The sequence below is a fragment of the Zootoca vivipara genome, chromosome 6 (genome assembly GCF_965207765.1).
Source record: "Zootoca vivipara chromosome 6, rZooViv2.hap1.1, whole genome shotgun sequence".
NCBI lineage: Eukaryota > Metazoa > Chordata > Lepidosauria > Squamata > Lacertidae > Zootoca > Zootoca vivipara.
The window spans coordinates 62,857,631-62,879,974 of NC_142589.1; the positions used below are offsets into that span (position 1 = coordinate 62,857,631).

The window sequence follows — 22,344 nt, forward strand, 5'->3', positions numbered from 1 at the left end:
TGTCTGTCTGTCTGTCTGTTTGTTTGTTTGGCTGTAAGTCGCTTTGGGTTGCCTTGGGCAAGATAAAATGACCAACCAATTTAAATAATAACAATAATAGCTTCCTCCATGAAGCCCCATGCTGTCATATATTTAAGTCCATCACGCACTTTTACATGAACCAATTAACATGACAAACTTAATGTCTCCTCTTTGCCTGTTCCAGGTCCAGGTTCCACGTTTGCAGATGTGCATCCCAGCAACTGTTCTGCCAAGAGGCATGCCGGTGAAGAAGAATTTAGGAAGCGCCTGAAATCACAGGGCCCGTCAGTTCCACCAGCAGGAGGTGCCATCCGCAGTTCTTCTGATTACTCCCAAGAGCCAAAGTTATACCAAGCAGGGCATCCTGGTCAAAAGGTCTCAGCGTGTCTGGCAGAAAAAGCCTTGTCATTTGGCATGCTCAGCTTTCCTGAAGGTTCCTGTTCAGCATTAGGCCGCGAGCACAAGTCTAGCTCACTGCGTCATGCTGAGACGGCTGAGCGGTACAAGAGCTTTCACGCCCATGGCAGCACCAAGACAGAGGATTTGCCGTCGGCCAATGTTCTGGGCTGCCCTGTTGACTCCCGCAGCCTAGATGAGACAGCCACGCACGACAGAGCTGCCAAGACCTTCTCCAATGCCACTCTGGCCTCAGGAAGGTGCAACATTGACAACATCATCTCGCTGCTAAAGAGCAAGTGTGGAAATGGCCGTATCAACCTCTACCCTGTGGTGCAGCTCATAGACATCATGAAGGACATCAACCGCCTCTCCCAGGACCTGAAGAGCTGCGGCGTTCACCTGGACTGCAGTGGCCTAGAGCTTAACAGCCACCCACCATTCAACGAGGAAGGCCAGGATCAGGGCCTGCAGTACAGCTTCTACTCCTCACCCATGCTTGCCAGCAGCATCCGTAGCCCCGAGGAGGTAGCAGGACAGGGCAGCACCAAAGCTGAGCTGCCCAAGCAGACCCGACCCACTGGAATCTGTGAAGGAGAGTCAGAGGGAGACACTCAGAGTGCCCAGTACCCAGCCACCCAGAGTAGCCCTGCTTTGAAGGCATCATCAAGCAGCATAGGTGAAGCTAGCAGCTCGGAATCTGATACCACTGATTATACCGAACTGGCTGATACAGATATCTTGAGCGAACTGGCTTCTTTGGCATGCCCAGGCCCGCAGTTAATAGATCATCAACATCTGGAGCCCCACTCCCAGTTGCTCCAAAGCCAGGGGCTAGATTCAAGGTCCCAGTTAATTGATTCACAGTCTCTGGAACACCAGCCTCAGTTAGTAGACTCTAAGTCTTTAGAGCCTCCTCCAGAACCGCTGGCACTGCAGACAGTGGAGCCACTGCCTGAGCCACTGGGGCTGCAGACTCTGGAGCAATTGGAGCTGCAGAATCTGGAGCCCTTGTCTGAATCACTATCGCTTCAGTCCCTGGAACCCCTTTCTGAGCCACTAGGGCTCCAGTCTTTAGGGACTCTGGACCACCAATTGCTCGACTCCCAAGCCCAGCTTCTGGATCCGGAAGCCCAGCTGCTAGGCCCCCTGCCCAAGTTGTTAGACTCCCAGCCCCAGCTAGGGACAGACGAGTCCCTAGGAGCACATTCGCTGCAACCCAGCTCCCACCTCGGAGGCTGCTCCATGAGAGGAGTAGTAAGGCGAGGAGCAGGGCGGGGAAGGGATGATCACAGGAAATATGCTCTACGTAGAACAGATAAACCAAAGATGCTCTGCCGCCGGCGGAGAGGTGGCCGGGGACGGCGGGCAGAGATTGTAGCTGAGAACAGAGTCCTCCCCATGACTGTACCAGTGGAGGTGGTGATGGCACAACCAGACGAAGTCAGGATGCCAGTGACAGCAGAAGTGATGGAGCCCATTGTTTCCCCACTGGAACCTGAAGATGGCCAGAAACCAGCCGCCAACCTGCAGGCCCAAAAACCCAAGTGCCGTGGAGTGCGAAGGATGGTGGTGAAGATGGCCAAGATCCCTGTCTCCCTTGGGAGGAGGAACAAGACAACATACAAAGTGTCCTCCCTCAACAGCAACTTGAACCTGGAAGGCAAAGAGCTCACAACCTGCAGCTCGTTGGAGCCAACTCCTCTGCTGAAGATGAAGAACAATGGTCGTAATGTGGTGGTGGTCTTTCCTCCAGGTGAAATGCCTATTATCCTGAAGCGCAAGCGGGGGAGACCCCCCAAAAACCTGATGCTGGGTCCCTGCAAACCCAAGGAACCCACCCCAGAAGTGAAAAAGCGGAGGAGGAGGAAACAGAAACTGGCATCACCACAGCCCTCCTATGTCGCCGACACCAATGATAGTAAAGCTGACTACTCTGATGTCCTGGCAAAGCTTGCCTTCCTAAACCGCCAGAGCCAGTGCTCAGCTCGTTGCTCCCCGCCTCGCTGCTGGACCCCAAGTGAGCCAGACTCCATCCACCAAGCCCCAGACACTCAAAGCATCTCCCACTTTTTGCACCGGGTCCAAGGCTTCCGTAGACGTGGTGGTAAAGGAGGTGGGTTTGGACGTGGAGGGGGCCACTCTGCCCGGTCACCTCGCTGCTCCTTTAGTGATTTTTTTGAAGGCATCGGCAAGAAGAAGAAGGCAGCCCCAGGAGCATCCATGCATGCTGACCCTGTTCACCCACGAAAAAGGGGCCGGCCAGAGCCCGACTCCATGGAGAAGCCGAAGAGGAAGAGGCGGTCCCGCAAAAATGGGGCGCTGTTTCCTGAGCAAAACATTGGCCAGAACTTCAGTGATGTGACCTCTGAGTGGGGCGGAGACAAAGAAAGTCTTTGGATGTCCCATCATGGACACCTTTCCAGCCAAGCCAACAGGAACTGCAGTTACCAAGACTCTCGGACCTTCCACTCTTCGGCGCTGGAGACGAGTTCATCCAGTAGGACTGGTTTTTATGGTGGGAGCAACCCATCATCACAGTCTGAGCTAAGCCAGGAGAGACAGAGCCTCTTCACAGGCTATTTCCGCTCCCTGCTGGATTCAGATGATTCCTCTGACTTGCTAGACTTTGCCCTTTCAAATACACGCTCTGAGTCACGGAAGTCTGCTCCTTCGTACACAGCCCCTCCCAATGCCATCGCTACGCAGAGGGGCATGGCATCCTACCCAAGCAGAGGGGGTAAAGTCACGCCCTCCTCCACCACCACTACTGCTACTACTGAGGCACCCTTCCACACAGCCATGACAAGCCGGCAGTCGTTCCCTCCCAGCCGATCAGCGGGATACAGCCTTTCTCAGGCTGCTTCGGAATGCCGCAGCACAGATGCCTTTCAGAAGCTGGCGCCTCTCTCAGCTGTCTCCAGGTCACCCACCACCCACTCCACAGCAGCCTCCAGCTATGCACAGTACGGCAGCTTCAGCAGCAGTGGTGGGCAGAGCGTGACACCTTCTAGCTTGTTCCAGCAAGGGAAGCCATACCATGCTACACAGGACTGCCCCAACAACAAAGACTGCAGCTTCACGTATGGCAGTGGCAACAGCTTGCCCTCATCACCGAGCAGTGCCCATAGCGCCAGCTATGCCCAACAGACTTCGGGCCCCAGCTTGCCATTGAATAAGGCCTCCTTCTTCAACAGCTCGGATCCCAGCCAGTTCTCCAGCTCCTCCCACACGCCTATGAGGTGTGACAGCCGGGCAAGCACTGTGTCCCCAGGTGGCTACATGGTCCCTAAGGGTTCGGTCTCCTTTCAGCCCTCCCCGGAGAACTGCCGGCAGTTTCCCAGTGCCTCCCAGTGGGCTTTCCGGCAAGGCTACAGCAACCTGGACTGGAACTCTGAAACCTTCAGCCAGCTTTACAACCCAGGCTTTGACTGCCATATCAACGAACCCAATGTTATCCTGGATATCTCCAACTACACACCCCAGAAGGCCAAGCAGCAGACCGTCTCTGAGACCTTCTCCGAGTCCTCATCAGACAGTACCCAGTTCAACCAGCCAGCTGGCTACAGAAGGGCCAACAGCGAGGCTTCGTCTAGTGAGGGCCAGTCCAGCCTCTCTAGCCTGGAGAAGCTGATGATGGACTGGAATGAGTCATCTTCGGCCCCAGGTTACAACTGGAACCAGAGTGTCTTATTTCAGAGCAGCTCTAAGCCGGGACGTGGTAGGCGGAAGAAAGTGGACATATTTGATGCTGCTCACCTGAACTTCTCGACAGGTGCATACCCCTCCAAGAGGGGCACGGGGGCCAGGCAGCCACGAGGCTCCCGAGGTGCCTGTGCCTCCAAGAAGGAGAGAGGCACTGGCAAGACCAAGTTCCCTACCAAATCCCAGCAAGTGAACCCCATGTTTCAAGACAGTACAGATTTGGGCCTGGACTACTACAGTGGAGACAGCAGCATGTCCCCACTGCCCTCCCAGTCGCGGGGCTTTGGGCTCAGCGAAAGGGATCCCTGCGACTTTGCTGGGCCCTATTCCATGAACCCCTCCACCCCTTCGGACGGCACCTTTGGGCAAGGCTTCCAGAGTGACTCCCCTGGCCTAGGGCAGGCAGACCTGGACAGCAAGCATTTCCCCGCCCTGCCCCACCAGCTTGCTGCCCCTCCCCCTCAGCAGACTGTGTTTGAAGCAAGCTTACAGAAAGCCTTCTCGCCCAACTGCTCCCCAACCCTGGCCTTCAAAGAGGACTTGAGGCCCAGCGATATCCGCAAGCTCCCAGCCTGCGACTCGCTCAAACACAGCATGCAAGGGGCTGGTGGCATGCCCCACCCAGCTGCGCACATGTCTTGCCGGGACCTGCCCATGTCCCAGCCACACTACGACTCGCCCAGCTGCAAAAACCCCAACTATTGGTACTCCCCCACCTCCAGCACCCGCAGCCCCCCCTACGACAACAAAGCCGGGGTTGGGATGCTAGTGGACTTCATGGGGAGAAGCCCAGATGTCTCCTGCCTCAACCCCCACCTGACCAGCCCCCCCAACACCAACCCTTCCAAGAGCGAGAAGGAGCCTATGGACATGGCAAGGGCCCACCACCGAGGGGCCTACATTTGCCCCTTGATGAACGACTTGAATATCTCCCCAGTCCCAAGAGACTCTATGCTGCCGCTGCAGGACAACTATAGGTACCCCAGTTTTGCACCCCAAGGGCACCCCATCATGACTGCAGCCCAGAAGAGCGCGTTTTTGGGTCCAATGCTAGAGCAACATCCTGAGGACACATTCACAGTCACCTCATTGTAGTGTCATCTGAAGTGCCAACCAGACAACGAGGTTTTGTTTCAGGGTAGGTGCTGGAGGAAAAGGGGGAAGGGGGAGGGGGACATGCTTTAGTGGGAGGGAGGGTATCTTGGGCTTGTTGTGTAACTCAGCTTCATCACAGCTGTGCCAGGAAAGGGCTTCCTGGCACATGAAAGGTGGGACGAGGGGGAATCAAACCTGGGATGCACTGTGGCAAAGGGGGGGGGAGAAAGGTTGTGGCTCTGAGATCTTTGAAGCCCCTTGCCTTAAAGCAGATGTCTGTGTGCCAGCAGTTACTACATAGGAATGATGCCTTTGTATGACACGGGTGTGCATGTTATACAGCTGCAGGCAGAGGTGTAAATAAGCAGATATGTATTCTGCATAAAAATAAAAATAAATCTTCCAGTAGCACCTTAGAGACCAACTAAGTTTGTCATAGGTATGAGCTTTCGTGTGCATGCACACTTCTTCAGATACACACACGTGCACATGAAAGCTCATGGTACTGGAAGGAATTTTTTTAAATTTTTTGTTTCGACTATGTCAGACCAACACGGCTACCTACCTGTAATGTGTATTCTGCATCTTATGGCAAAATGTAGGTGAGATAGCTCTGTGCTAATGATGACTTCACATGTAACAGCAAAATGCAGTTCCCTGTGTGTTTGTCCCAGGTTGGTGTTGTCCCATTCTGTAATTTCTGTAGGGGTGCTTATGTCTGTCTCCAAGACATCATGGTCAGCAGAAGTTCCTGGACACGCATTTTCAGACACACAAATGCCCTTCAGATATTATAGATAGGATGCTGTCACAGTGGGGTAGAAACACAGGGACCTGTGTTTTGCTATAACTTGTGAATCATCCCTGAAGTTAGCAAAAAGCTGAATGCTGTAAATATAGGAACTATGTGTGCCTAGGCTCAGCTTCAAGGTGCATGCCTGAACTTGAAGGGCCTTTCACTACTTCCGAAATGCACTTCAGCCTGAGCTCTAAAGAACCTCTAGGGGAAAGAAGCTCCATGAATGAGGGGCAGGTATTGAGAAAGCCTTTCTACAAGCTCTAGAGGTGAAAACTGTTAACAGGAGATTTTGGGGTGATTTTAGAGAGGAAAAGTAGCCAATGTTAGTATCTCTGCTTGCCTGGTGGAATGTTCTGCCCTTTCCTCTTATGTGCTGTTCCAAGGATTCTCCTGAACAAATTCTGGATCTGTGCATGGGGGGGGACCCCATTGTGCCAGCAGAAGTTCTTGTACAGCCTTCCATTGTCAGGGCTCATTAGTTGAATCCTGCCCAAAGTGCTGGATAGGTGGTCACCAAAAGCTAACAGAAGCAAGTGCAGGCTCTCAAACACAAGTTTAGAATTATTCTGTTGTGCTCTGAACATTGTGCAATTGGAGGCAAAAGGTTTTAATTTGCAAATCTCACTGGGTTTTATAATGAGTATGATTGTGAGTGTATAGACCCTTGTACTAACACATGCACACACAGGTAGATACTGTTCCACATTTTGAATCATAGAATTATAGAGTTGAAAGTGACCCGGTGGGTCATTGAGTCCAAGCCCCTGAAATACAGGAATCTCAACTAAAGCATCCATGACAGAAGGTCATCCAACCTCTGCTTAAAAACCTCCTAGGAAAGAGAGTCCATCACCTCCCAAGGGAGAGCGTTCCACAGTTGAACAGCTCTTACTGTCAGCAGTAGCGGACTTCAGACTTTCAAATTTCAGTGGCACCCTGTGCAACACCACCACCTCTCATCTTCCATTCTAAGTCATTGTTGCAGCACCCTCTCAGCTTGGCGCCCAGTTTGGGCCAACCGGCCATGCTCCCCTAAGTCTGCTTCTGCTATCATAACGTTCTTCCTGATGTTCTCCTTTCTTGTAACTTGAAGCAATCATGGATAGCTTAGTTTGCTAGAGTGTGGTGCTGATAATGCCAAGGTTGCGGGTTTGGTGCACATATGGGACAGCTGCATATTTCTACACTGTTGGGGGGAGGACTAGATGATCCTCAGGGTCCCTTCCAACTCTACGATTCCAACTCTGTGATTCTATGATCATATCTCCTCTCAGTTTCCTCTAATGCAAGCTAAACATACCCAACTCCCTCAACTGTTCCTCATAAGGCTTGGTTTCCAGACCCTTGATCATCTTGGTCGCCCTCCCCTGCACACATTCTGGCTTATCAATATCTTTCTTAAACAGTGGTGCCCAGAAATGGCTTCAGGATTCCAGGTGTGTTCTGACCAAGGCAAAATAGAGCACTACTATTATTTCCCATGATCTGGACACTATATTTTTGTTGATGCAGCCTAGAATAGCATTAGCTTTTTTGCTGCTGCATCACACTGGCCATTCTGGCTGTGGCTCATGGAAGCTCATGGAAGCTGTGGCTCCAGAGAGCCACAGGTTTCCCCATTCATGGTCCAGTGTAATTTAGAAAAAATGTGTGCTGTTATATCATTGCCATGTGAGTTTCCCCACCCACACTCCACGCCATTTGCTGTTTACAGGGATAGTGAATCTTACCATGCAATGATGTCTTGTCATGTGTTTTGTCTTATAGGACTTTGTGGAACAGAAAGTATGGAAAACCAATCTGTGGCTTTCCATCTCTCTCTCTCACACACACACACCCATAATGTCCAGTTTCTACCAAGTGTGCAGTGTTAAACTATGAAATATCTCTTTCACAATTATTTGAACATAGCTTTTAAAGCAGGTTTCTAAAACACAAACCCATATACAGGCAATTCCTGTTTTGCGTGCATTCAAAGAACATGCGGGCATGCATGTGTGGGCCATTTTCAGACCCAGAAGGAGACGGAATGGGGGCGGGGCGGGGTGGCTTATGCAGGCTCCTCTGACAGGCACAATGATCTGCATTGCAACCTGACACAAATGGTGTGTGTAATGTTACACTGAACACCTTGGTGGAAGCGCTGGGGACGTAAATTGAATAGGTAATTTTTCCTCTATAGAAAAAACTTTAGACATTTTTTAAAGTAAGAGGTTAATTAAATTTAAGTAGGCCCAGTAAGGGTCAGATAAAACTGACTATGTGGATAGGTTGTACACTTTTACATTGACATAGCAGGTTATGTGGCCATAATATGTATAGAGACCATAGGTTATCTATCAATCTCTAATCTTAATAAAAGCAGCAAGCATATGTACCAGGAGAGGTTTAGTAGGTTCTTTTAAAGGCCTACTAAACTGAAGATTCAAATCAGGGGATTTGTCAGACAACAGGCTATTGGTCCCTCAGGCTCCATGCTCCATGCTCCAGAATGAATGTGCATGCTCTGATGGAATGGGCCACGTTTTGATACATGTCTCTCTCTCTTTTCTTTTTTCTCCCCCCTCCCCCCTCTCTTTTTCAGAGCTACTTTAGCCAGCACTTTTTTCTGGAAACACTTTTCAAGTTCTGTATTTAATGGAAATCAAAAACTGATCTTTTTGTTCGTTTGTTTGTTGGTTCCTTTGGGGTGGGTGGGTTTCTAATAAAAAATAGAGAGAAAGGAAAAGAGGGGAATAGGAGAGAGATAAACACTCCCCCTTTTAAAAAAAGAAAGAAAGAAAAAAGAAAATATATTAAAAAAATAAAACTCGCTTTCTTCGAGAACGGCATGGAGACGATTTTTGAACCAGACCATGTTGTCAGCCCTCCTCTCCTCCCACCCTGCAGTCCAGCAAAAAGACAATCGACCGATCACAGCCACTGCCCACGTGGAGTGCGAGAGCCAGGGGAGCACCTGTGATGCCCAGCACCCCCCACCCACAGCATGCATACAAGAAACACACCGGAAGGCAATGGACAACCTACATGGATAGCCACGGGAAGGGGAAATTTATTTTTGTTTCTTTTTGGGAGAGGGAAAAGAGAAACGTCTAATCTGTGAACTCAAATGAAAACTCAGTAACGAAGATTGGAGACTCAGCATTTTCCTCCTCCTCCTCGTAGTTCTTTTTCCTTTTTCTTCTCATCTTTCTCTTGTGCAGTTTTTATTATTATTATATTATTATCATTATTTTTCTCCCAGTTTGTTTGCATTTTTTTTTATTAAAAAAAGAACATTTTTGTTGCCGTCGCTTAATTTCTTTGGAGAGCCCAGAAGATTTTACAAGTCTGTGAATGGGCCTTGGGGACACTGTCATCTGCCAGTAAGTAACAATCTCAGTCTCCTACAATGCTAGCAGTCTAATGTCCTTTCAGTGCCTTGTGGGAAAATAAAATGTCTCACTGTGAGATGCATGAGAGCAACACTGGTGGAGTTCCACTGGCACAGCAAGACTGCCGTTTCCTCTCCTCCCACCGCATGTCCCCACTCCACCCCATCCCATTAATGTCTGAAGGGTCACCCAACCACCTGCAGCTGATTTTGAGGGCACATGGGGGCTGCAGATGAAATTCTCTTCCACTAGTGCATATGCCTTATGCTAATGGAACAGGAGTACTGGACCCTAAGTACTTCCAAGAGGGCCAACCATCAAGTGGTGTGGCATATGCAGACATATCCTGGGATCGGGATCAGGAGGAACAGCCAATGCCCTCCCCGGCATTCACTGCCTGAGCATCCACTTCACTCTACCTAAAGGCCTTGCATTGGGTCCAAGACTATAGTGGAACACAATTAATGGGTGTATTACCCCCCCCCAAGTGACGATGCTACTGTTTTGTCACTAACTTCACCTCTTAAAGCAATTGCCCGTTTCCAGGATCAGGTCATCTTCCTGAATTCTCGTTCGGCCTGACCCTTGTTCAGTTTTTCTCTGGCTAAACCATGTCTAGACACACACCTGTTCTTTTAATCCTCTTGATTGTGCTGCTACACCTTTTGCACACCTCCTCCCTGTCAAGAGTTTGCCACCATCAGAAAGCGTTTTCCTGGAGTGCAGGTGTCTGTCTGGAATTTGCCCCTTTCCTCGTGAGTTTCCAGCTCTAATCAGGATGCACTCAAAGCCATCAGGGCCTGGGTAATTTGGCACTAATTGCATGCCAGGTCTGTTTCTCACTGGCTTGTTCAATTTCAGAGAGGGCGTCCCTTTTTACAATCAATCGATATTGGATTAGCATACTGAAACAGCCATATTAAAGTCACATTAAGTGCTCATTTAAGCCCATTCAATGGGAAGTGTGTTGTGTGGTGGAGAGATGGGTCTGTTTATTTCCTTAACCCTTTCCTTGATGTTTATCCTTTTATCTCTGCCACTGAGCTCTCAGGAATCCACAGAACACTATGCATTGAAAACCTGACTTTAAAAAAAATAATAATCAGGGAAGTAGGTTGTTGCTTACTTCTTTGTTCTAACAGGCTTTTGGGGACTGGCTGCTTTTAATGAAATGGCTGGTGCTGCGCTGCTTTTATTGTAATTATTCGTATGATTTTAAAAGATTTTATAGATGTATATGGTTTTATTTCTTTCCATGTTTAATTGCATTTTAATGATGCTTTTTTTCTTTGCTTTTAGCAGTTCTTATTTTTATATGCAAACTGCCTTGAGTCCTGTCAGGAAAAAATATGGGGAATAATCATTATCCTCACCATCACTTAAAGCCTGGAAGCTGCCTTATACTGAGTCAGACCCCATTGGTCCATCTAGCTTAGTATTGTCTACTACATTGACTGGCAATCTCTAGCGTTTGTAACAGGAGTCCTCCTCAGCTCTACCTGAAGATGTGGAGGATTGAACGCAGGACCTTTGGCATGCAAAGCAGGTGCTCCCCCACAGCTACAGCTCGTCTTCAAAGATGAAGGCAGTATACAAAACGTATAAGCAGGCCCTGCCCAAGTACATTTTCCAGTTAATACATGAAATTATCAAGAAACAGACTGGAGAAAGGAGTGCATTCCATGGCCCCCTCTGCACAAATGCAGAAATTGGCACCGGATATAGAATTCAGCATACAGATAATCTTCACACTCTTTAAGAGCATGTTTATACATCACTCAAGGCTATGTAGACTTGAAAGTGTGTGGGCTGAGCAAGGCTCAAAAGCCAGAGGGCAGCCTGATGAATCAGATCTGCAGTGGTCAGGGAGCATGGCTGCTGTATCCCACGTAGCTCTGTGCTGCAAATCTTGAAGCAGGACAAATGGTGGAGAGTAAGGAAATGCATAGGAATTGTGGCAGGACTCAGAGAAGGATTATGGCCTATCTCTCTGACATTGTAGCTTTACATATGAAAGTGTTTTTTGACCTGAGTGAACATACAAAGGAGGCTTCTTCCATCAAAACTCTTGAAATAGCACATTCTAGGAGGCACTGAAGGCACTGAGAGGAACAGGATGGCGGGGGCTGCAGCTCATGACAGCTTGTCCCCTTTCTGGATCCGGCTTCAGTAGTGGCCTGAATACAACTAGCAGGCAATAATATCTATGTTGCAGACAGAATCGCACCCACACAGTTTGCTATGCAGTGCAGGATACAGAGGTTTTGAGGGGGCTTTGGGGCAAGATGCCCTCGTGAGGCCTCTCCTCTATGAGTGGGCTCACTTCCTCCTTGCTGTTCACCATGCCTATTTGCTTGCTATCTGCACAGCTGCTCTGAGAGGCCACTGAACAGACAGTGGCAGCAAAGAGGAAGAGGAGGAGCAGGGCCAGCCCAGGGGAGCCAGAGGTCCACAGTGGGGCCTCTTTTGGGGTCCACAGTGCCGATCCCTGACACCTGCTCCAGGAACAAAGTTGTGAGCACAGTCTCAGCTCATCATGTTTCCTGCTGCTGAATGAGAGACTTAACAATGGAGTAGAAGAGTGTGTTTTTCCTCTGCACACCCATCTTCCATTGCTCTGAGACAGAGGTGGTGAAAGCAGAGCAAAACGGTGACTTTTGAGTGGCCACTGTGGACTTGCTCCTCCATGCACCTCTTTATGTAGCTTCTTCACCCCACACTGAAAAAGTTGCCGAAAAGCTTTGGGTTGTTTGTTTGTTTGCTTGCTTGCTTCTTTTTTTACTGCAGGGTGGGACATGGTGGGCACCCGCCTTTTGATAGAAAGGAGGGCTTTGAGGAATACCTGACTGAGCATACTGGGATGGAAAGGTTGACATATATAGTAGCTGACTTAGCAGCTCTGCACCTTAAAATCTCAAACTGTTTGCAGACTGGCTATCATTGCTCACTACTGAACAGGGTTGGTGTCAAGGATCTCCATGGTCAGGTTTGAAGTGCAAAAAGCTCAGCTTCGGTCAGAACCCACTAGGCTGCAGCCCTGCCCAGGATCCATGGCTTTTTAAATGAATAGGGCAGAGCTGGGAGAAAGGTTTCAGAGGCAGGCCTTAGCTAGGGCACCCACTCCCTCCCACCCTTTAAACATGTGTTTCTAGGGCTGCTGTGGTCTGCACAGTTCCCCCCTTTCCTCCTGTTGCTGCTCCTCAGTCCCTTCCTACTAGCAACCATTTTGATGCCACTTCTAAGAGCCTCTCAACAGTAGCTGTCCAATGGGCACCTTCTCCTGCTCTCCCATGCTAACTAAGCTGAACAAGTCTTAGCAGTAACAGTCTCTATGACAACTGATCCCTTAGCTCTCCTCATCCTTTGCCTCGCTAGGATGCCTGTCACTCTGTTTCTTCTGCCTGAGGGCCTCCAGCATCTGTCACGGGAGGGTTGAGCACTCCATTCCTCTGCATTTTTATGCCTCTTGATCCCCAGGTGGCTCCGCCTCTGGAACTACAAAGCTAGGTCCCTTGGACTCAGGAGCAGTGCCTTCTGTTTTTGTTTAGGCATGGCTCGAAAGATCTCCATGGTGTGACCAGAGCTAAATACTGAGCTTGGATTCAGTCCCAGAACATGTATGTGAACACCTTGGAACCACACAGTCAGTGCCTCTAACCACACATGACGTGACTGCGGTACCACTGGTGGCTCCATATTTTGGAGGATCCTTGGGCAAGACAGCCTCCGTGGCAGCCCAGTTCAGAACTGAGTAACGACAGTCCGCCTGCATACATCTTGAGATCTTTAAGGTGTAAAACTGCCAGGCCAGCTCTTATGCATATCAGCCCTTCAACCTCCATACACGTAAACATTCAGGTATCCCTAAGCTCTCTTTTCTGTCAAAAGGATGGTGGCCACAATCTCCCACTCGGTCGGTAATGCACTCTACCAATCCACCCAAGGGCCAGTCTACTTCTCCCTTTTGTTTTCAGGGGGCGACTGCATGCGTTTAAACTACAAGTGCTCCTAACTAGGTAGTTCTGACCTTGAATGCAGCGTTTCCCCCTTACAAATTGCCTGTGTAGAGGCCCCATTCCAGATTGGAACTCTTCTGTGAGGGGTAGGGGGCCTTTAACCCTTGGCCATCCCATTGCAGTCTTGATCCAAATCGGGGGCCCTATACTAGCAATATAATTTGCAAAAAAGTGGGGGGGGGGTAGGCGGAATAGGCATCCCATTAACAAATAGGGGCACTTTTTTCTGCAAGGCCCATAGCTCAGTGGTAGAGCATCTGCCTTACATGCAGAAAGCCCAAAGTTCAATCTGCGACACCTCCAGGTCAGGCTAGGAGAGAACCTTATCTGAAACCATGAAGAGCCACTGTCAGTCACTGTAAACAATGCTGAGCTAGATGGACCAGTGGTCTGATAGGCAGGATTCCTGCATTGTGGGTGGTTGGACCAGATGACCCCTTGGGTCTCTACAATTCTGTAAGTCTATGAGCTACATGTTCCAATGATGCGGTACAAGAACAAACAGGGGCAAAGTGTTAAAAACAACATGCAAGGGTTCAAATCCCCTATCAATAAATAATAACAAGAGCTATGCACAATTCACAATTGTTCACTTCAGGGCTGGACAAAAAACCCTGGGCTTGGGAGCAGAGCTACACCGTTACAGTCACAAATAGCTTGGTCCTTATACTGAAAGACTTGCTGAATGGCATCAAGAGACATCGTAGGCTAATAATATGCCCCCATAGATGGGCATAGATTGCAACGTGCCATGAGTAGACAGCAGATCTGTGGCTGAACAATGCCCTGGTACCTCTAGTAAGAAAGACAAGCCACACACTGTGGGATGATATGGTAGCTCAGTGGTAGAGTACATGTGCTGCCTGCAGAAGATCCTGAGTTCAGTCCTTGGAATCCCTAAGTAAAAGAATTTGAAGCCACCAAACTAGCAGAGGCCTTTGTGTGGAAATTGGGAGAGTTTATGCTAATCAGAGACGACAACAGTGAGTGAGATGGAGCAGGGGTTTGACTGGTAGAAGGCAGCTTCATGTTTTCAAAGCAAACACTGTGTATGTCCAGAGGCCCTCTAAAACCACCACATTCTGAATCTGAGGGTACTTTTGAAAAACCACATACTTGGGAGCCACTTGGCTGCACTGACCTGCTGTTGTTATGCTGGTGCTATTTACTCGAAGGTGGGGAACCTGTGGCTCTCCATATATTGCTGGAGTACAACTCCCATCTTCCCTAACAACCAACCAATGCTGGCTGGGAAACACCCAGCATGATTTGGAGGGCACCAGGTTCTTCAAGCCTAGCTTCCATGTCATTGCTGTTAATGCTTTCCTTTTGTTTCTGTTCCCAGTTCCCACAACCAACAGGAAGATCCTCCCCCGACCACACTGGCTATGCTCTTGTGACAAACGGAAATGCACCCTTCTTGGTTCCTCTTGACATTGCTTCTCCAGGAGGCTGGGGAGAGAGGAGGGCTTCCCCCTTGAAGAATCCTCATCCGCTGAGAAGTCCCAGCAAGAAGACAGAAGCCTCGTGTTGCCTTTCCCTCCCTGTCCCCCTGCCCAACCCCAGTACACACCTGTATTACTGTGGCCCTCTATGTTACTGCCTCTCCTGCCCCTCCCTGCTGCACCCAACCCCAGGTCTGTCACTGAGATGCTTGTGTCTCCTTTGTTGAGAAGCAAGGTGGGGTGGAGGGTGGGGAAAATGGGGCTTTTCTTTCTGCACAAAACCAGCAATTGTAAATACTTTTCAAAAATATATAAAAAATGGAAAAAAATTACAAAAGAGCAAACACAATGAAAACACACGAACACACACACACGCACACACAGAGCGCGTTTTCAAAATCAGAAATAAATATTGAGAGGAGAAGAAGAAGAGAAAAAAAAAGGAGCCCAGAGAGAGTCAAAGCAGGAGAGAAGCTAATTGTGTCAGATATGCACTGAGAAATCTATTTGCAGATTGATTGACAAAAAGTAACAAGAAGCTATTTATTGTATATAATGTTTTATTATAAATCGTGTATTGTATATTGCATCTGTACATCTGCTGTGGTTTTGTGATGTGCAAATTTCAGCATGGGTTTCCTTGAGGTTTTAAGTTGCTTTTTTATTGTTTGTTGAGGGGGGGCGGGATTTTTATTTTATTTTATTGTTTTGTTTTTGTTTTTTGGCAGTACGCACCCAAAGATCCAAATTTGTATTTTAAAAAGAAAAGGGGGGGGAGATTAAAGACAAGCAAATGCACCCTCTTTTGTTAGGGAGAGGGAGGGGAGCAACGGCATTTTCTGAGTTCTCATTGGCCACTTGTAAACCGAAAGGAGTATTTCTTCCATGTGTGCCCCGTTGCGCCAGTGCTGAGCTCAGGGTGTATGTGTGTGTGTGCGTGTGAGCGAGTGACTTCTTTTTCCACCTTTGTCCTGCCCTCTCTATTCCCTCCTTTTCCTGGATTTGGAAACTTATGTACAGCTTTGTGGATTGTGCAAAAACAAAAAAAAGAAAGAAACTTAAAAAAAGAGGAAGACCCCCCCCCACCCCTGTTCTGTGTTACCCATTACTGATCTGAACTGTACGACTAAATATACCAGACTTGGTAGTTGACTGGAGACAGAACACACCTGATTTGTCACCATATAAGCTCCTGCTTGCTTGATTCCTTCCCCAGGCCACGTTGCCTTCATCCACACCACCCCTCAAAGCCCCTCTTTTTATTTTGCTTCCCCTCCCCCCTCCCTGTGCCCCAACTGGTCTTTTTGTGTATTTAGGAAGGAATTTTTAATAGACACTTTTTTATATTAAAAGAAACCTATATATTGAGTGACGAGGCTGCTTTGTGTGCTTCTGTTGACAACTGAATGGATGCCTAGGGTATCTAGGGAGCGTCTGTTGCCAGCACTTGGGGATTGGGGAGGGGAGGGGCTGGAACTAATGCTTAGCTCATGCACTTCAGATGCTATGCTTAGTTATGCTTTGGGTGGGGGGTGGGAGAGGCACTTCTAAGGCCAAATCCAGGAACAATGGGTTGCAAAGGCTGCCATTCTGACATTTGGGCTGCAATCAAAGGGCACCATCAGATGGAGAGCATAAGCTTTTGCTCTTCGCAGTTCTGTAGGATCCTGATTTCCAGCTTGCTGCCACTTGGCTCTAGGCTCCCAGCCTCTCTGTTGGCGGCATGAAAATAGCTCGCTTGTTTTTCTCGACTGAGAGGCCTCCGCACCAGAACACCAGAATAAGCTTGGCGGGGTGGATGAGATTTTTTTCTGGCCTGCATTTCAAAGCAGGAAGCCTTGTCTGTGCGACTTTGTCTGCCGTTGCTCCCACTGTGGATGGAAGACAAGGTGCCCTAAAAAATGCTGTGCTGCTGGGAAGCCAGGAGGAAACTGAAGGGCACTTCAAGATGGCAATGTACACACGCACACACACAGTGCTCAGCATTTGCATGCTAATCCAGGGGAAAGTGGGTGCCATCAAAATGCACAGGTAGCTTTTTTTTTTGCTTGTGCACAATGACTGACAGGCAGATTTTGTCTGCGCATTTTAATATGCCAACGGGACAAACCACAAAATGGCACCCCACAACCCCACCAGGGTGAATGGGGTGAGTGAACATCTACATCAAGAACAAAGGGGGGGGGGGAGAGATCTTCATCGGAAACAATAGTGGAAGACCAGCAGCAGCTCCTATTCACCAAGAGGCCACTATAGAGGCAGCATTAGGGGTGCTGCCGAAGAGACAGCAGATCCAGCCTCCAAGGAGTATGCTACTGCTGTCACTGCCATCCAAGCAGCAAGCTACTACGAGTTCCTTGCCATGTTGCAGAAACTACAAAGTGGTGTAGGTTTTGGGGGGTTCCCCCATTTTTCTAAAAAAGATATAAATGGCTGGATAGGCAATAAATACATAGCTAAGTCTCTGCAATCCACACACTCCCAAGGTGTTTATATGATGAGGAACAAATCTGATTCAGATGTCATTTTAATATGAATGCACCTGATCAGAAACAGTATGCAAACTAAAACAAAGATCTCTTTTCAAATACACATTTTGAAATACACAAGATCTCTTTTGAAATACACATTTCAAAATATATGCAAAAATACATATATTGGGGAAAGTTCAGATTTTATAATGCATGCATTCATTAATATACCTAAAATGTATTCTGTTACAGGAAAATGTTTGAAGAAAGGCATATTAGACAAAATGGCATACAGAAAAATGTTTGGATTAGGAGAAATGTGCAGTAAAGTGCTGTCCTGCACCATCCCCTGAGCTAGCCCATTGATCTCAAGTGCGCTGGAGGCTGTGGCCTGGCTGTCAGTGTTGAAGGAAGAAGGCTGTGGCCTGTCTGGTCAGCTTTGTTCATGGAATTGGGGTGTGTGCTTGGAGGAATGAGAGGCCAATGCCCCATTTTAAATAGGATGCCAAGCACACACAACGCTGCATGGGTAAGTGTGACTAAATTTCATACAGTTGGGGCTAATCAAGAAGGAAGTGATCTAGAGTGGGACAACCCCCAAAAGCCAATATAGAGTGATGGAAGGAGAAGAAAGGGAAAGCCCCTGCAAATGATCGATTCCTATATGTATCTTGAAATAGTGATCTGTCTAGGATGGGCAGGGGGGTGGGGGAGGTAGCAGGAAGGGTGGCACAGCAAGAAAAAAATGGGGTAGCCACACCTACTTTTGCGTCGTGCAGAAGAAAGGATCCCTCCTAGCATAAGACACCACTTTTGGGAGGGAGGGGATATCTGATTCAATTCCACAATTTTTCCTGGAATACTCCTGTTAAATCAGGGCTGGCCTGCCATTCAACTGGGCGATTGGTGCTAGAATGAAGGCAGAAACTGGTGGTGTAGCAAGACCTTTCCTTTTCTTTCTGAAGCACTGCAGCAGGGAGGGAAGAGTGCCATTTAGGCTCTGCTTCAGGAAGGCAAATGTCTTGGGCCAGCACTGAGCTTCCTCCCACCCTTTCCATCTCTGCATCTGCTGCCAGAGCTCATCCTCGATGTCCGCTTGCCCCTGCAGCTGGGCTCCAGGACCAAAAATAAGCCTGGCGAGGAGTTAACGTGCTGGGCAGGAAGGAGCGATGGGGAGATAATCTGCAGGAGGGGGCAGACTCAGATCCTCTCACCAACAGGCTTTGTTTGCTCTTAAAATCCAACCACAACTCATATGTTTTTACCCACTCTCTTTTCCTTTCTTTCTCTACCCTTCAAAGGAAAGCAAAAGGAGATGCACCTTGGGTCAATGTGTGCTTATTTCATTGGCAATCAACTGTTTATGACAGGGGTAAAGGTAAAGGGACCCCTGACCATTAGGTCCAGCTGTGGTGGCACTCATCTCACTTTACTGGCCGAGGGAGCCGGCGTACAGCTTCCGGGTCATGTGGCCAGCATGACAAAGCCACTTCTGGCGAACCAGAGCAGCACATGGAAACGCCGTTTACCTTCCCGCTGTAGCGGTACCTATTTATCTACTTGCACTTTGGCGTGCTTTCAAACTGCTAGGTTGGCAGGGACCGAACAACGGGAGCTCACCCCGTCGCAATCGGCAAGCCCTAGGCTCTGTGGTTTAAACCACAGAGCCACTAGGGTGGGGAGCCCTAAATGCCTCCCTATCAGTAAATAGCTAACTTCCCCACAAACTTTGGACAAACAAATCAGGAATGCTCAATAAACAGGTCTTCTTCAACCTTGGCCTGATCACTCCTTTTCAAGGGCTGTCCTGCATTCCTCTTGCTTTAGTTCTCCTTGTAAATATCTCTTATCTGTTGAAAGATCTCTTTGATGCTCAGTTAGGAGATAAGGTTAAGTATAGTCCTAACCTGAGTAAGCAGGAGTTTCCAAAATGGTCTAGTAGGCAGCCAAAACTGGTTGCAGGCTGAAGTCAACTGGGAAATTACTTGTTCTTTTCATGTAAGAACATAAGAAGAGACCTGCTGGATCCATCTGGTCCAGGATCCAGTGCTCACAGTGGCCAACCAGATGCACATGAGATGCCCACAGGCATAACCTGAGCACAACAGCAAATGCCCCCCCATGTGATTTCCAGCAGCTGGCATTCAGCAGCATTCACTGTCTTTCTCAGTGGAGATAGAATATAGTCATCAGGGTTAGTAGCCAATGATAGCCATGGTGCTGAGTGCTGATTTGTTCCCCTGGTACTGATAAAAATCGGAGAGAGGAGATAGAGCCTTAGCAGTCATTGCAGTGGTTGACATTACCATCACACACACACACACACACACACACACACACACACACACACACACACAACGCACACCCCTCCAGTTCCTGGTCTTGTGCAAGTCACTTTTCTCCTTCTTGTCTTGGCAAGGGGCTACACATGCCTGATGTGCAGAAGCCCATGGGTTCAATGCCTGCCATTTCCAAATAGGGTTGGAAAAGACTCTTGTCTGAAACCCCAGCAAGCTTATCAGTGGTAGTCTTTGAGTTTCTCCAGCTGACGTATTTATTGAGTATTCACTCTGATTTGCTTAAACAAAGGTTACAGTCATTGTATATTGAGCATTCATTCTGATTGGTTTGTGGGAAAGTTATATACACCATGAGCATTGATTGAATGATTTAGGTTATACCCTCCCTCCCTCCCTCCAAGGAGCCAAAGGTGGCATGTGCGGTTTCCCCCCCCCCCCATTTAATCCTCACAACAACCTTGGGAAGTGGGTTAGGTTAGGAGACAGTGACTGGCCTGAGGTCACCCAGTGAGTTTCATGACTGGTTGGCAATTTGAACCCTGGTCTCCCAGGTCCTAGTGCAAAACACTAACCACTACACCACACTGGCTCTCTTAGGCCATGCAAACACCACACTTTTAAAGCACATTCTCACCCCACCCCTGCAATAATCCTGGGAACAGTAGTTTACCCTTCACAAAACTATAATTCCCAGTGCCACAGTTCCCATAATTCTTTGGGGCAGAGCAGGGGAATATGCTTTAAATGCATGGTGTATGCACAACCTCAGTCAATGGAAATGTGTGAATATGAGTGTGTGTGATAGGAGAAAGATGGTGCTGGGGCTGTGTGTGTGTGTGTGTGTGTGGAGGCATGTGTTTAGATTCTTAGGAGAGCTGCACCCTGCTAGCCCTAGCTGAAGAAACTTCCACTGTGCTTCCTCCTCTACAGACTCTTCCACCTGTCAACTCCATAATATCGCTCCACCCAGTAGCTATTACTACAGATCCCTTGAATGGAAGGATGCAGGCAACCTCTGCTGCCAACAAGCATGTGAAGTCTAGGTGGGATTCCTTCTTGTGCGTCCCTTAAACTCGGATCCTCCTTTCTCAAATCCTCTGCTGCCTCCAGCATCACACCCTGTGCTCCAAAGTGCACAGTTGGAGTTCACGGTACAGCTGGGTGTTTCCTGACTCAGCATTTCCAATGCAAATAAGGCGGGTGGAGATGGAGGAGGGGCAGCAAACGGAGACTGACCCCCGTGAATGCATGCTTATTTTATCTAAACTAAAGAAGAAGAAGTAAAAAGTGGATTTGCGTAATTTATCACTGTTTTGATTCTGGCAAACACAAAGTGTGAAACGGAGGCCTGTCTTGCAGACCAACCCGGCTTGTGCCAGAGCCGTGCGCTTCTGCCTCCTACAGTTGTGTAGGCAGAGACCTGGCCCTTGGCCTACATGGCATCTCTCTTGGGCATGAGCAAACGGCACAGCATGCGCTCCTCTCCTGCCCAGGCAGCCTCTCACTCTTGCTTGTGGGCGCATGAATCATTGTTGGGAAAGTTGTCACCTAGCAGGAGCACCACCCGCCCTTTGCTGTCCTTCAGCATCAGGGGGAGAGAGAGAAGCTGAGGCAAAGATTCCTCCTTCCTAGCCATTAATGCACACTGCAGATCCTAGCAAGGCGACAGGTCTCCTAGCACCTGCAGGCCACAGCTTCCCTGGAGGGGGAGGAGGTGTAGTGCGGGGGGGGGGGAGAGGGGGGACAGGACTTGATAGATGGCTGAGAGGGTAGCTGTTGTGTACCAACCAGCAAAAGGAAGAAGGAGGCAGCAGCAGCATTGACTCTGGACTGCAGACAGGTTAAGAGAGACAGATGGGTGGGTGCGGGGGGGGGGGAGGCGGTGGCGGGAGAATGCCAATGCCATAAACACAGCCTGGCGTGAAAGTTCCAGGAATCGAAAGACAGCCCTGTCAGTGTCCTTACTCTGGGAGGGGATGCAGCAGCCTTGCTGGGATGGTGGTGGTGGAGGGGGCCACAGAGGTGGGAGAGGCAGGCAGGCAGGCTGGGAGAGCAGAGGAGGAGGGAGGAGGAGGTGCAAGGCAGCCTCTACCTGTGGGTGGTGAGGAGAGGTTAGCAATATCCACAGGGTCATGGGTATTGCTACTAAGTGCTTTTGGAAAGCTTGGGGGGGGGCTGGGGAGGGAGAAAGGAGGTTGCCATGGTGAAAAAAAACACATGATGCATACTGATGGACTGGTGGGGAAGGAGAAGGGGGGGTGAGAACTGCCACAGCAAATATGAGAGGCTTGAGAGCCATCTGTACAGTGAAAGGAGAAAGCTAGGAGGAATGGGGGGTGGAGAGGGAGGAAACAGGGAGGGGAGTGTGGCTTTTGCCGCAAAGCCTCTTTCCTTTGGGGATGGCATTTCTGAACAATCTCCTTTGCTGAAGCAATGCTCTCCCCAGCCTCTCTCTGCCAGGCTCACCATTGCTATTCGCCCCCCCCTCTCTCTGCCCCCCCCCCCATGAGAAAGGAGAAGGACACAAAACAGGCATTTCCCTTTGCTGAGCTTCTCTGAGCGCAGGGAGGGAGAGAGAAAGGAAAAAACCCGACCCCAAAATGTTCCCGCCTCCCTTCTCCTGTGATCTTGGCCAAATCAAACAATGAGCCTGGAAAAAGATCAGAAAAAGCCAGCCAACTGCCAAACCAACTGTGACCTTGCAGGGTCTGATTTAAAGGAT

At 49.0% G+C, this 22,344-nt stretch overlaps 1 protein-coding gene across 2 annotated transcripts in view; it reads left to right on the forward strand.

Annotated features, from left to right (window-relative positions):
• Positions 1–15,438, forward strand: part of AHDC1 (AT-hook DNA binding motif containing 1) — a 202,885-nt gene extending 187,447 nt beyond the window's left edge. For both annotated transcript variants that reach the window (XM_035118273.3, XM_088672385.1), the window contains 3 exons: positions 206–5,260; positions 8,601–9,381; positions 14,752–15,438. In XM_035118273.3, the coding sequence (XP_034974164.2) occupies positions 206–5,217 (5,012 nt within the window). In that variant the 3' untranslated portion in view covers positions 5,218–5,260; positions 8,601–9,381; positions 14,752–15,438. The remainder of the gene's footprint in view (positions 1–205; positions 5,261–8,600; positions 9,382–14,751) is intronic.
• The last annotated feature ends 6,906 nt before the right edge of the window (positions 15,439–22,344 follow it).